A 13924-nucleotide genomic window follows, 5' to 3' on the forward strand; every position below is an offset into this window, starting at 1 on the left:
GCGTTCAAGTTGACTGTTTCCTGCATGGGGGAAGGCATCTACACTGAAGTTCCTGGAACGATGAGTGGCAGGGCTGACAGCGAGTCCTCGAGACAACCTTCAAAGTAGAGTACAACAAATCAGCTATCCGGTGGTATTGGTATTTTGGTATTTGAATTATAGTAGACCCCGTCATCCATATGAACGACTCCTTTCCTTTTTTTTTTTGCTTCCCCTCATACTCCTGCCACACATCAACGCCCGAAGTTCTTTCCCATGACAGCATGCTGCCCTCCGTATAGATAGGCACATGCGACGCATACAAGCGGAAGTTGTATGTATGCTTTATCCTTACTTTTTTAATTTTTGTTTTCATTCATCTCGTTCCTGGCTAATTCGAGAGCAGAACTTTGGAGAGACAGAGAGAGTAGACATTTGGATGGAAGAAAACAGAAATTTAAATTTAGTGAGCAGCGACACGCCTGGCCTCGGCGATGACGCGCTGCATGTCCTCGACCTTTCTCTTGCCTCGCGTGAAGGTACCGAGCTGCAATGAGTTTATGGTTAGCTAGGTTCCTTCAAAGTGGAAATTGACGCGAGGGTGGGGTCGGGTCTGGTATCCAGCGAGCGTGCAGTGCAGTCTCTTCAAACTGGAGAGCCGGATTGATTGATGACACCGATATCCAGCTAGCTGCCGGATTCCACGATCCCGCGAACAAGAAAAAAAATCCGGACATACCCTCTTCTTAGCGAGCTTCCTGGCACGCTTGTCCTGAGTGTTCCTCAGAAGTTCGATGATGCGACGCTCATAGGGAGCGAGACCGACGACCTCGCGGGCGATTTCGCGGACGAAAGCGGTGCGGCGAGAGGCCTTGCCCTTGGAACGGCTGATCCGGGTCTTGGGGGTGTGGAGAGGGGTGGTTTTCTAAAGCGGAGGAAAATGTTAGTTAAGTTTATTGACGCTGCGAGAGTTTATGTCTCTGGTGGATGGATCGAAGTGTTCGGAGGTTTTCCCAGTCGAGTACAAGCTAATTGCGGCGTCGAATGAAGAGGGTGAGCATCAGGGTAAATTATGCCCATCCGCGTCGATTTTTGAACGTGCATCTTTCGCTTCACAGCCTGTTTTGCGCCCTGGTTGTGGGTATTCGAGTCGTAACGATTTGTCGGTGTCAGAAATGCCCGATCCCCAAGTCAATTCCACCTCTTCTCGACCATATCAAATCCCCATGATCTCGCGCCCTCAAATCTCCGTGTATCGCCCACCCTCAAACCTTTCGATTCACACGACCGCAAACTCGGGAAAACCGTACTCAACGACGCCATCGATCCATCTATCATCCAACATAAAGCAAACGGGGCAGGAAAAATGGGTGTACGTACGTGGCCCTTGTTCAGACCGACCACGATTCCGGAGCGTTCTTGCGCCATCTCGACAGGGTTATCGGATGGAAGGCTGGTTGGCGACGGCGAGGTGGTTGTTGGCTGAAGTTGTCGAAGTCGGTGCGGATACCTTCAATCAGGGTCGTGAGCGGTGGGTTCACCGCCTTGGTGCGTAGCGAGGGTTTGAATACTTAGGGCTAGGGCTGTTAGTCAGCGCGCCAAGACGTTGACACTCTTTGCCTGAGGCGCCGATGAAGGATACCCAGTTTCGATCCAAGTAGGGCTTCTGGTGTGATACTTGTATGTTGTAAATTGTCATACATTCATTAGGTTGGCTGATTATCTGTTCAATATCGCCCTGGTCCCGACTCTACATCCACCTCGACGGTTTTGAGTATTCCCTGGCGGCCACGGCTCTCATCTCTATTTGAACCCGATCCTTCACCCTCAACAGGAGTCCTGCTCCCTTCTACCCTAGCTTCGGACTTCACGTAACTAGGTCCGGTGAATATATGTATCATATCATCATCATCATCAAACTCGCGGCCTCGGTCAATTGACTGCTCTGTAGTAAAGATACTATCAGGCAATCGACGCTTCCGCCCGCGCGACATAGCGTACGACTCCGTTGATTTCTCTGAGGATTTGCCCCGGCTGGATGATATTCTCGAGTGCGTCCTGCCGGAGAACGCAATTCTGGCTTTGCTGAAGAACTGCCGGAAGAACGTTGGCAGGGCGGGTAGGCAGCTGGCAACAATTCCGCAGGTAACCTCAGCAGTGCTGTTTGATGTTAGTAATGTGCCAGTAGGTGTGTGCCTTGTGAGGCCCATGGTAAACGTACGTCCATAAGATTTCGGTGTACCAGTCGTATGTCTTATCTTCGGTGTCTCTATTCCTCACACTGACTTCAAGACGCATTATGCTGGCGAAGCACCCACTAGGCACCATGTATCAGCATTCTACCCGACCGTCCGTGCATAGAACAACTAAAACTCACAATATACCAGCAGCAAATATGGCGGAAATCCCCAACTTCTTCCTAGCTGACATCTGTAATCGCCAGACGCATATAATAGGCAAGGAGAGCATTAGAAGATCCGAAACCACATTGATGGCGGCCGTCACAAGAATCGGAATGTTGATATTGATGCAGCGGCCTGGTGTCTCTTTGTCCCAGATCTTAGAACGTGGGATGCATTGGAATATCTTTAAGAAAAAATTCGCCAGGTAAAAGGCCAGGTTGAACCAGATTAGGAGTTGGATGGCTCGGTATGTTTTCCCCTCGCGGGACTGCGCGAAAACGCGGAGGTACAGGAGGAATATGGATAGCTTTGTTATGAATATTAGAGGCGCGTAGAAGATTTGTGACGCATCAGCCAGCTGAAAGGTAGCATCGGCATTAGCACTTGAACCCACCCAGGAGCTCAAGAGCAAGCTCACCTTCGCGTACTCTCGTAGGTCGGAAGGGGCTACTGTGTCCTGATGAACACCGTTGCCGTGCTTGTCTGCTTCAATGGTGATCACGGCATAGGCTATCAAACCCAACTAGCAGTGTTGGTTAGTGCATGAGACTCCACCGGGGAGGGATCGTAAGCTCCATACCCAAGCAACAAAGCAGGTGACTGGTAATCGACCTTATTTAGCCAAGTCCATCATCGATCATGACGATCTTCCAACAGAAAGGCACATACAGTCTTCCCATCCCTGAGTTCTCAGGACCAGGAGCTTCGTGTACATCCGCATTCCGATGCAGAGTGTACTGACGGTAAGGCATACCGCCTGCGTCACGATGTCCCATGTTCGCGCCGAATTCCGGTAGTCGTAAGACGGGGAATCGAGCTGCTGGGAGGCGGCATCTCGGGCAAGCGCCGCGATGCCCATCCTCGCGACGGGCGATGAGGCGACAACGGGAAGGACAGCGATATTCAAGCTAGGGCCAGCCTGTGTCCCATGGAGAGGTGAGATATATCTTCCGTCAAACGAAGACAAGTTGTGAGCAGACAACTCCGAAATTCATCGTCTTCGAAAGTTGTCGTTCCCGCCGACCTCTCGGAGGGAATTATTGGGCGCGGAGGAAAGCAGTCAGCATAAGTACGGGGAAAGACACAAGAAGCAAGTCCGGGAGGCTAGTCCGGAAGGCATGCTGAGTCGCGGAAACTGTGGGAAGGGATGGCAGCCATCCGTGCTTATCTGGCGTCGAATGGAGGATGTTCTCGCGAGGTTTGATGCAGTGTAACCCTCCTCCTCCAGCCTGTGGCCATTCGCAAAAATGACCCGTGCTGCACACTGAGCGACGATCTCGACCGTGCAACGGCACGACATGGACGCCAGATGACGAGCGAAGGGGGCTGGAAACCCTCCATTTTCGGGCGGGCAATTCCATAGGTTGCAACTTGCAAGGGGGGAGATCAAGGGACGGCAAATACGAGACAGCGAGACTGTCGCTCTGGCCCGAAGAGTCCGAAGAACAACTCGAACCAGAACGGGCCATCGCGCCAGTGGGAGATCACCCTTGCCTGCATCAGCGGGTCTTCAGCATTCTTCTCCAACCCCGAAAAGCCCACACAAAAGGACCACACCTGGGGACTCTTCTCCAATCCCCAGCCTGCAGAATGGCCTGTCGGATGTCCTCAAGGGCAGGCCTCTTCATCAAGTGCTCGCTCTCAAGAAACATCCTCTGTACTCGGGTCCGATGCGGGGAAGTGGTTGTCGAGCCCTGGTCACCTCTGGCCTATCGTAGCGGGGAATTCCGAAATTACTGCCCTCCAGCTGCTCGTATTCAATAATGCAAGATAACCAGGGATGGGCAAGACTGAAGACGTCGACCTCGGAAAAATGCGCACTCGGGACGCTGAAACACTTCTCTTCATCCTTCCCACGCTGAAGACATGTTTCTAATCTAAGACATCACAACCTCACAGCCAGCAGCCCACCAAGCGCCTCCTCCCAGCTCTCCATCAGCTCCCCGCAGAAGAGTTCCAAAGAGGATGTATTCAGGGTCTTCTCCAGTTCATCACGGAGCTGTGGCCCGTCTTCGCCAGTCCCCCGGCCAGCCACAACCAAGTCGATCAGGGAACCAAGCTTTCCTGACTCAGTGACTTGTTTCTTCACCACCCGGACATTCGTCAGGGCGCTCTGGTGCACTCTGCATCCCAAATCCTTCAAGCCTTCAACTCGCTCTTTTGATAATTTGGCGCCCTTTGAGCCTTTCTTCAATGCAAGAGAGCAGAAAGAAACCACGGCCTTGATGGAATCAAAAATGCTGTAAATAGCATGGAAAAATCGCCACGTAGGAGCGTATGGGGTATCCGGCTGTAAAAAGATGGTCGTCTCTGACATGAGTGGCGACACAAGAGCCCCCTCTGTGGCTAGAGCTTTAAGCTGCCCATTGAGCCATTCTTCCACCTGGCTGAGGCTTTCATCTACTTGCTCAGGGGCGACGGAGTTCGATCCGCTCAGATATACAACCAATTTTAGTAAGCTTATGTTGGTCTTGGTGCACTGGATCTCCCAGCCGGTCATATCGGACTCGGTGCTTGTCCCGACGATGTCGCCAAAGCTCGGTATCTCAGGCGTTACTGGAATAGGCTTTTGGGCAGCCATATCTCTGAGGAAGCCGAGGAGTTTGTCGGTTATTTGTGCCGACCTCACCCATTGATCCTATCCTCGTTAGTCACCGTCTCCGGTACAGGCGGGGACGACATACCTGAGGCAGTGGCCCTAGGCGCACTAGCTCCTCAAATGTATGTTGACCTGGCGCTTCACAGTTCATGAATGCGTCAAAGGTACGCTGGTCGATCAATGGCGAAGAATCCCCTGCTACCCGTCACGTCAGTACAAACAGTCGAGATTTTCATGAGGGAAACGGACCTAGATCATCGTACCGGCTCATAGGATCTCCACCCACGAGCCTCTGTACCCGTTTCACTTCGAGAGCCCACATTCTCCGGGAGACACTCTGCTTGAGGCGTTTCTGGAGCTCGATAGTGCCCTGGGTGTTAACGTAGCTCCCATACTCCAAGCCATTCGAGCGATTTTTGGTCGACGTAACGTCTGCGCTCCGGTAGAAATTTAGGGCCTGCACAAAAGCAGATTGAGGGTTGAAGTCCTTATATTCCGCACCCTCAATTGGCGGTGCTGAATGAGGGTGGATCGTTGCAAGGCGCGTAAACAGATTATGGGCGACGGTTTCGAACTGTAATTGCTTGACGGAGAGCTTGCTGAACGCTTTCAATGCAAGAGAACCCGCACCAAGCCGAAGATACAGTCGAACAAGGAGCAGCAACCCTTGGTAATTATGTGGAGAATCAACAATTAGACGTTCTAGAATCGCTGCAGCCCGAATGAGCATGATGTCAGGGATTTCCTCATGTTTTCCCGAAACCCAACCGCCGCTAAAGCGAACCAAACCCATTGCTGCAAGGATGCATAAATCATCGCTAGGCTGGCTTTCAATGGTTGACGCAGCAGACGGATCGGAACTTTGAGTAGGACGCTCAGTTTCGCGATATGCTTTTAGGGAGCGGGAGACAAAATCCTCGACTCTCTCTCTTGAGACCGTGGCTGCATCAGAAGACATCAAAAAGCAATATTCCAGCTTCAGAGCGTTTATCACAGCAACTCCCTTGAATGGTCCTGTTCCCTTTAGTGATCGGTTAGCAAGAGGGTTACGCAGACCAATAACCTGTCACGTACCTCACTCTGTTTGGAAGCATCTGACGCATACTTCACAAATTTTGAGACTGAGCCCCTATCCAAAGAGGGTAGATATCCCAATAGGTCACTGAAACAGTAGAGTTTGCTCTGACTATGGTCAAAGTATACTTGGCAGGCGGAAACTAGGTCCTCCTGTGTTAGTGACCCTGACTGGAAGTTTGCATGCATCAGATCAAGGCGCGCAAGTTGTGCATTCCTGGATTTGGGCTGAGATGCAATAAACTCAGTTACGACTTTCAGCGTCTCGGAGGTCGTCCTAGGGGTTACGATGGTCAGCCACTGTGGGCGACATTTGGACAATAGAGTGAGGCCTACTCTGGCGAGTTGAGCTTTTGAGTTGCGGTGAGGAGCAAATGCCAGACAGCCCAATCGTCACGCTCCTTAATAGCTTTCTTCTCTTCTTCAGTAGAAGGAATAGCAAGGAGCTCCTTGGCGTAAGTGAGGCCTTCAGCCCACATCTCCGCTTTCTCTAAGCTGGAAAGCTTCACACCGATGAGCGACCAATCGTTCTGGACTATTCTCGACTTGATGCCAACGTTCTCACTATCCAGAATTCTGACAATCTCGGCATGTCGTCCCTGGGACTCGTAGATCTTAACAAGTAGTAATAGCTCCTCAGCTGTTTGTATAGCTCTAGGAGGGCTCAGCAATTCTTTCTATATTGAAACATGAACATCATCATCCAGACTCTAGAAGAGTTACAGCAAAACATGAAACAAGAATACCAGAAAGAAATATGCGAGAGATAGGACATACCGGATCAGACGGAACGCTCTCGGCAGCTTTAGAGATCATGCGATAAGCCAGGGTTCCAAACAATTTACGGTCAATCTCTGAGCTCGCTTCGTCGACTGCGAGAAGATAGCAAAGAAATATGGCCCAGATATAGTACTTTCGCTTCTTTGGGAAGTTGTTTTGTAGGGACATCGCGGCCTTTTGTGCCGACTTCCAATCGTCTCCCTCAAAAGCATACGAGAACCACCTCATCTGGATATCGCGAACCTGCGGCTTGGCCTTCGAAGCCCTCTCCCAGATGGCCCTCATAGTCTCCTCCTGTCCGCCCATCCTCTGAAGCGTCTCATAAAGGATATCCAAAGTATCGAGGTCTGTCACGGCGGGCTCAGCTTTACACAGCCCCAGTGTTTCCGCAATACCTCGCTGGTGATGGACATCGTCAGCGTGACGGTGAAGTATATGGGCCTTCCATGCCTGATCCAAATAGAAACGCCCATGTCAGCAATTGCAGGTGCTACGAAATTGGATTGGAGCGTAAATAAAACAAACTACTCCAAGTGACCCGAGAAACACAGAATTGAAGCGTACTTTCAGAAACGGCGTGTCCTCCCCTTTCTTAATCCTCTTTTCAATCAACTGCAGCGCTTGCTTTAAGTTTTGGGCATCAATGGCGTCTTCGATTTGCTTGTTCCGCCGCTGGAACACGGCATCATTAGTGGACATGACGAACACTCGCAGCTCCGGGTTAAACTGAGAATAAGAACTCTAGCTGACAATCGTGCGTCTATCAACGCAATAAGCGGCGGAATGCGTATGCTGCGCAGTCAAGCACAGCACACGGTGTGCGGGGAGGAGTGGTCGATTTGGATGAATTTCTCTTCATTTTGGTGGGCGGGGAAAATGCATGCGGAAGGCGGTGATGGCTGAAATGCCATCAGTTACAACTGAGCGGAGTCCAGTCTCCAGGAACAGACGGTAAACAGGATACGGAGGGTACTGTCGCAGTTGTGGTAAGGGGAAACTCAGTCATTTGGGATTGAGGAGGTATTGCGCCTGTCGATCTGAGTGAAGGATGCACATGATGCTTCCCCGTACTTATCGAGACGATCCCGGAGATGCGGTCTTCCTTGCTTGGTAGATACGCTAATCCAGCACGAATTGTGCGGCTCCTGGCTGTTCCAGATTGAATCGCGTGCTGTCCTTCTCATGCTGATCTCCTTCCAGCGCACAAATTTTCATCGCGGAGGTTAGAATAATGTCATATTTCGGAGCAGAGATTCTAGCAATACAGAGGCCTGGCAGCGCAGGGTCGGTGAAGGAACGAGGACTGGAAAATACGCCCAAAAAGAGAAGTAACTCAAGCGTGTTCGAGAAGGCTGGAGGATGCCCTTATCGTACAAGGTAGCCAACCGCGTCGCGTGGATAAAGCAACAGCGCCAAAAACGGAAGTAATTCGCTGGGCTGGGGAACATAAACAGATACACTAGCCCTGCCTTATCAAAGGGTGTCGGCCTCCAGCAGGTGGTTCACAACGTCGGGATGTCGGGGACTTTGGGTCCCCCGCTCTCCTGAGAGCGAGCCTCGAGTTGTGAACAGGTCAAAGTATGATGGTTCGGGCAAACGCGGAGGAACTTCGACATGGCGGAGTCGGACATGATACTGTGGCATTGGTGCCTTCACATCAACCACCATAGGAACGAGCCAGCTCGTCCTCCATATCACGACTTCGAAGCTGCCGAGGAAGCGAGCTTTTTCTGGGTCAACTGTAGGTCCGTTAGTTCATCACTAAACTCACAAGAGCAGACGGCAGATGCAGAATATTGGGTTCTGGAAGCGAGATTTCTCAACTTCCAAGCCATCAAAGACAGAAAACGCCCAGAAGAATACATGGCATACCCATTGCTTTTTGCAATCGCGATACGCCCTGGAACATGTTAGTCAAACGAATGTTATATAGGTCGTGCGGAAGCCAGTCTCTATGACTGTCTGGGTACATCATCGCGGAAAAGATGGGTGATATGTCCTGTGGCTGAGACTTGAGGATCACAAAGTAAGAAACGTACTGGAAGTAGTCATGACACATTTCCCTATCAAAGGTATTGCGCTTCATGCATTTTAGACTTCGATCCGCAAACTCCTGGCAAGGATCATAGTACTCGCTGGCGGGTTTACTAGGAGACAGCAGACATGGTCAGCTCGGAAACAACGGTGCGCCATTGAGCTGGTCAAAATGGCGAGGTCCGAAGAAGAGATAGTGGGCTGCTGGCCGGGTGGCATGGTTCGAACAAAGAATGGGAGAATCAGTAATTGAGGGAAACACACTTGGTGAATTTTCGCTCCACGCGTTCCCAGGCATTGGAAGGGGCAAGTTCTGAGGATGATGCGGAGGATGATTGCTGATCCGGCTGGGGCGCCATGGTCCCGGTCTGTTAACCCGACACCCGCGAGGGGGAACAGGTCTCCGGCAAGCGCACAGTCTGTTGAACAGGACTCGGGGTGTGGCAAGGAGTATTGACCGAATCCACAAGGCAATACCACGAGGCTAGGGCGTTGAATCCGTTGGCCAGAAGATAGGCTAACTTGACTTGTCTTGTGGAAATGCTGGAAAAATTGGAGAATGGATGCCGGAAGTACGCAAGTCTTGGCGCGGAGATCTACGGTGTGCAAATGGCTTCGGGGAGCCTTGAGAGTTGTTCTGGCGGTGCAAGAGAATTAAATGACACCGTCGATTATCAATCTAGACCGGTTCAGCAAGGCTTGGCATATAACCGTCATGGCATCGCGTCCATTCCTTCAATAGTCGATACAATCTCAATCTACAGCGAAGTTCCATACCAAGCTCGATCAGATTGTAGACCATGTTTCCACGGCCCTGTCTCAGGTGTTGACAGTCTGACGCTACAGGTGGGAAGCAGAACTCCTTTGCAAAGCCATGCTATTGAGGAACCATTTGGCGGTTCAATGCTGTCACAAAATCTGACCCGGAAATTGAACCTAAACTTGGGCCGGATGAACCACGTCTTCAAAATGAGCGGGGCCAGCGACAATCTGCCGGGTACGTAGCGCTACTGGGTTCCGTCGAAGGAGGGGAGAGTTTCGTGGATGATTCCATTCCCCAGGGGTCCGCTGATGCCCGAGAGATAATGAGGACATGCCTGAAGAGCATACTGTGGTTGATGGGCCAAGCGGAGTGTCTTCAAGCGGACCTGGATTATACTTTGCGTCTCCTCAAAATCAAACTGTACTCCCAGGGCACCAGCTTGCTTGGAATCACACTCGATTCTATAGTTTCCAAAGGATGTCGTCGGGTGGCTTTCTAGACCGCTTGAATTCGAGTCACATGCTCTGCGCCCAGGGCCGTAAGGCAGCAGTTTGCAAGCGGGGGAAATGGGCATTGAGACATGACCATCGTCGTTCATATGAGCAACTGCGATACGTGGGAAACCCGGCGGCGGCTTGAGTGGCGGCCGTGGAGAGGAGCGGCCCACGTAGAGTCAATTGGAACGAAGATGAAGCCAAGAGCACGATGGTACCAAAACCAAGTCATCAGGAGAATTTAAGACTTTGAGAAATATAGATCGCAAATGCCGGATAAAACACACCACTATGGAAAAAAGCCTTGCCCATCTAATCGAAGACGGTTTATTTCCAGGGGAACTCAAGATTCGACAAGTAGCAATTTTCATCTTCAGAAATGGCCTCGGCATTGTCTCATAGTGTGCCTGAGAAGTGTCCATATCGTCAAGGCTAGCTTTGGAATATGGGAGCGAGGAGAGGTTATCCGCAGGCACCTGGTAGTGGGAGACACCGGACGGTTGATAACGAACCGAACCGAAACCTACTCATCCCAAATCTAGTTAAAAAGTCCATTATCATCAGCAAAGCCCTGGCGCGCTCGGGTGGGTCGCCACAATTATCATGATGTATCCAACAGCCGCCCATTCCACACATTTCAAAGATGGAGGATGTTTAGTGGGCTATCTGGAGTTTCCTCCACGCTGAAGAAATCGTCCACACACCGGGTTGAGCTGCTGTGCGGGTCGGCCCCGTCTGGCCCGAGTTTCCCAACCGGTTCATGCCCGTAATGGGTGGTGATACATGAGATAGAGAATCGTGTTGGTCCTCCTTGAGTTTTAGCCAGTCTTCGTCCACGCAAAGGATCTAGAACAAGCCGAAAGACCCAAGTCTCTGAGGCCAAACCAAACAAAGAAACAGTTTCCATAGCCGTAATCACGAGGTGCCCGAAATATCTGTTGGTGCAGCCCTGATGTAGGGAGGGACGGGACGGGACTGAGTTCCGTAGCAGCTCACTCAGTCCATCAAGTAAATCAGCAAGCCGATAGCGTGAGCAACCACGGGCTGAAGGCAAGGAGTAGTTGCTCCCAATATCGGCAGCTCATGGACATAAATATCTAGATTTCCTCCTGAGTCCTATCGTAAAAGTCGCCAACATCAGCCAGCTATTCTCGATCATCATCCCCTTCGAGGAGCAGAGAAAGATACTTCCAAAGGATCTTGAGATATACTATACCCCATTTCCTTTTGATTCCACTTCGTTAGAAGAGCAGCGAAAGTAAGTGGTAATGAACTCTCATGTGACTATATCGCTACTGTACCTGTTAGTACTCACATGGCGTAGATAATGGCAACCGTAGGAACACTTACCTCGACCCCCATTCCTGACCCTATGGTACGCCCCGATTTTGATCCAGTGAACGCCATCGGGTCCCCAATCACACTAGAGAATGTCTCTTTTGATCCATCAAAGCACCTCAACTTCACCCATCCTACCAAAGTGCACAGTATGGAAGAACTTGGATATTCCAAGGGCCGTGGAGTATCCCCAGTAGGTGTTACTGAGCCATTCCCACTCTTCTCTGCCGAGGCTATTCAGCAAATGAGGAAGGAGGTCCTCAGTGATGAAGTTTTTTCAAAATGGAATTACTCAAGCGAGCTTGCTCAGTGCCAGCTGAGGGGATACGCAGCAGAGTTGGTTATGCCTGAGGTCCCATTATGGTTTGAACCAACTAACATAGATTGATAGCTGTGCGCCTTTCGTATATGACGCCTGGAAAAACCCAGAGACCCTTGGGATCATCTCCAAGATTGCAGGAATCGACCTTGTTCCAGCTATGGACTTTGAGATTGGGCATATCAATCTCGCAGTCTATAGCGAAGAAGAGAAGAACAAGGCACTAAATGAAATGATAGACAAGGCAGCCCGTGCTACCCGCGAAAGGGGGTCGAGTTGCCCCTTGGAAGACAACGACCCGATAGTAGACTGGCATACGGACAGCTACCCGTTCGTGTGCGTTACCATGCTTTCAGACTGCACGGGAATGATCGGAGGCGAGACGGCTCTGAGGAGAGGAGACGGTCAAGTAATCAAAGTCCGCGGCCCTCAAATGGTAAATTCCACGCCTTCGAAAGCTAATGATGCAACCTCACAATGTTCTGCCGCAGGGCTACGCCGTGGTCCTCCAAGGACGTTATATCGAGCATCAAGCTCTTCGCGCGTTGGGAGGTACTGAGAGGATCACTATGGTGACTTCATTCCGGCCGCGTGCCTCGCTCATCAAAGATGATACTGTTCTCACCACGGTCCGTCCAATTTCGGACCTGGGTGAACTGTACCTTCAGTTTGCCGAGTACCGCTTCGATATGCTGCAGGACCGGTTCCGCCATGCCAATAAACTGATGCGTGACCAACAGCGAGCTCGACGGCCATTTGATACCGTCCGTCTAAAGCAGTTTATTCGAGAGCAAATCGAGTTTCTGGAGCATATGGACAAGGAAATGGTCGAGGACAGCAAGGTCGTGAAAGGCGTACCCGACGAAGGGTACCTGAATTCTGAGGACCTCAAACTGGAGAGATTGAAGAAGCGCCGCGTGGCAGTGGCATAGATGTGTTCCAAAGACGCGCTGCATAGTGTAGCCGAATACACCCGCTGGGAGACGCCTAGTAGTTGGGTGAGGTCTGTCACAAGTGGTAATCATGGGGCATTGGGTCGCTGCGGGATCGGAATTACGGGGGACCTGGCTGGCTGGCTGTTGAGCTAGAATTTGCGTTTTTGTCGCTTTTGGGATTGACTGCAAGTTGGGCTGCATTTTATGTAGCGAGTGCTCATTAAATTGAAGCGTCTATTTTCGTCAGTCAGAGTGCAAGTGTCTCGCCAGCATTAACCGGATTTCTTTTCGGCGGCGGCAGACGGGATGAATCAAGCTGAACGGCATGGGGCGCGTGGGATATTCTCTAGGTATGCCACCCATGCTTGCCCAGGGGGTAGATTGTGCTCAGCGCGGTGAGCGGTTGAATCGCGCAAAAAGCTGCTTAGGTTCGAGAGGGTTGGTGTCTCGAACTTTGAGAGACGATCCTCGAATCAGCCTAAGTTCGAATCGACCAGAATCGCTTCAGACAGAAACACCGCACGACAGAAAGAAGGGTAAGCCTTGGCGAAGGGAAAGCCTTGGTGCAGGAGAGTTGTTATTCCTCGCCACTCAGTTGTGAGCAGTCCTTGTCTCCTTAATGCCACAGCCGAAGCGCCGGATAGGCGGCTGGGCGTTGTCATTCAGACATGTCAAGTCCGACCAGGATTTGACATGGTCCCATCTCCGTTGGTGCTGGTGATTTCCACGAATGCGAAGAGCTAGCGGAGGATTGACGCTGTTGGGGGCTTCCAGCCGTTGACTGGAGCCGGTCATTGGAACAGGGCAGGGAATCCCACAGCCTCTTGAACCAGCAGTTGATCACAGTTCGTGGAAGAGTTGGTCCATCCGAGCTTGTCTTAATAATGAAGATGACATGAAGGAGGTTATAATTGTGTTTACGAGAGTTGTAGCAGAGTGGGGAAGGCGTGGTGGCCATGAAGTTTGTCACGCGTGTTTGATCAGTTTGGTTCCTGCGCGTTGGGATTCAAGAAAAAGTCATGCTCACGGATCGCTGGCCGGTCCCCTTCGCCTTCCTTTCAGATTGCTGTCCTTCCTGCGTTTGGAGCTTCTCGAACTGACCCTCGAATCCCAGGACCCCGTTTTCCAGCTTCTCCAGTTCCCGCGTTCCAGAGACTCTCTGCTGCTCAGCAGCGATTTGGCTTCCCGCGTTATGCCTGTCGTTCCT

General features: G+C 51.2%; 5 protein-coding genes across 5 annotated transcripts; 1 reads left to right on the forward strand and 4 right to left on the reverse strand.

Annotated features, from left to right (window-relative positions):
- Positions 1-125: 125 nt before the first annotated feature.
- BJX67DRAFT_351680 (60S ribosomal protein eL36) lies at positions 126-1476 on the reverse strand. The gene is made up of 3 exons (XM_071028926.1): positions 1360-1476; positions 719-904; positions 126-526 (listed from the first exon to the last, which is right to left on the reverse strand). The coding sequence occupies exons 1-3, from the start codon at positions 1405-1407 to the stop codon at positions 443-445; spliced, it is 318 nt and encodes a 105-aa protein (XP_070886921.1). The 5' UTR covers positions 1408-1476; the 3' UTR covers positions 126-442.
- A 230-nt stretch (positions 1477-1706) lies between these two features.
- BJX67DRAFT_380500 (uncharacterized protein) lies at positions 1707-3240 on the reverse strand (the record flags this gene model as incomplete). Its single annotated transcript, XM_071032802.1, has 6 exons — positions 1707-2139; positions 2201-2296; positions 2357-2739; positions 2800-2904; positions 2962-2981; positions 3051-3240. The coding sequence occupies 6 exons, from the start codon at positions 3238-3240 to the stop codon at positions 1707-1709; spliced, it is 1227 nt and encodes a 408-aa protein (XP_070886922.1).
- An 818-nt stretch (positions 3241-4058) lies between these two features.
- BJX67DRAFT_387557 (MDM20/NAA25 family protein) lies at positions 4059-7533 on the reverse strand (the record flags this gene model as incomplete). The annotated part of the gene is made up of 7 exons (XM_071034234.1): positions 4059-5019; positions 5066-5178; positions 5230-6001; positions 6055-6331; positions 6391-6731; positions 6832-7284; positions 7399-7533. The coding sequence occupies 7 exons, from the start codon at positions 7531-7533 to the stop codon at positions 4267-4269; spliced, it is 2844 nt and encodes a 947-aa protein (XP_070886923.1). The 3' UTR covers positions 4059-4266.
- An 872-nt stretch (positions 7534-8405) lies between these two features.
- Positions 8406-9317, reverse strand: BJX67DRAFT_71418 (coiled-coil-helix-coiled-coil-helix domain-containing protein). The gene is made up of 4 exons (XM_071035338.1): positions 9133-9317; positions 8874-8981; positions 8707-8734; positions 8406-8573 (listed from the first exon to the last, which is right to left on the reverse strand). Exons 1-4 carry the CDS (start codon positions 9225-9227, stop codon positions 8529-8531), a joined length of 276 nt encoding a protein of 91 aa, XP_070886924.1. The 5' UTR covers positions 9228-9317; the 3' UTR covers positions 8406-8528.
- A 2135-nt stretch (positions 9318-11452) lies between these two features.
- Positions 11453-13054, forward strand: BJX67DRAFT_387559 (uncharacterized protein; the record flags this gene model as incomplete). Its single annotated transcript, XM_071034235.1, has 3 exons — positions 11453-11799; positions 11855-12218; positions 12274-13054. The coding sequence occupies 3 exons, from the start codon at positions 11453-11455 to the stop codon at positions 12712-12714; spliced, it is 1152 nt and encodes a 383-aa protein (XP_070886925.1). The 3' UTR covers positions 12715-13054.
- Between the last annotated feature and the right edge of the window lie 870 nt (positions 13055-13924).

Source organism: Aspergillus lucknowensis (assembly GCF_044049455.1).
Source record: "Aspergillus lucknowensis strain CBS 449.75 chromosome Unknown BJX67scaffold_16, whole genome shotgun sequence".
In the NCBI taxonomy this organism is placed as follows: domain Eukaryota; kingdom Fungi; phylum Ascomycota; class Eurotiomycetes; order Eurotiales; family Aspergillaceae; genus Aspergillus; species Aspergillus lucknowensis.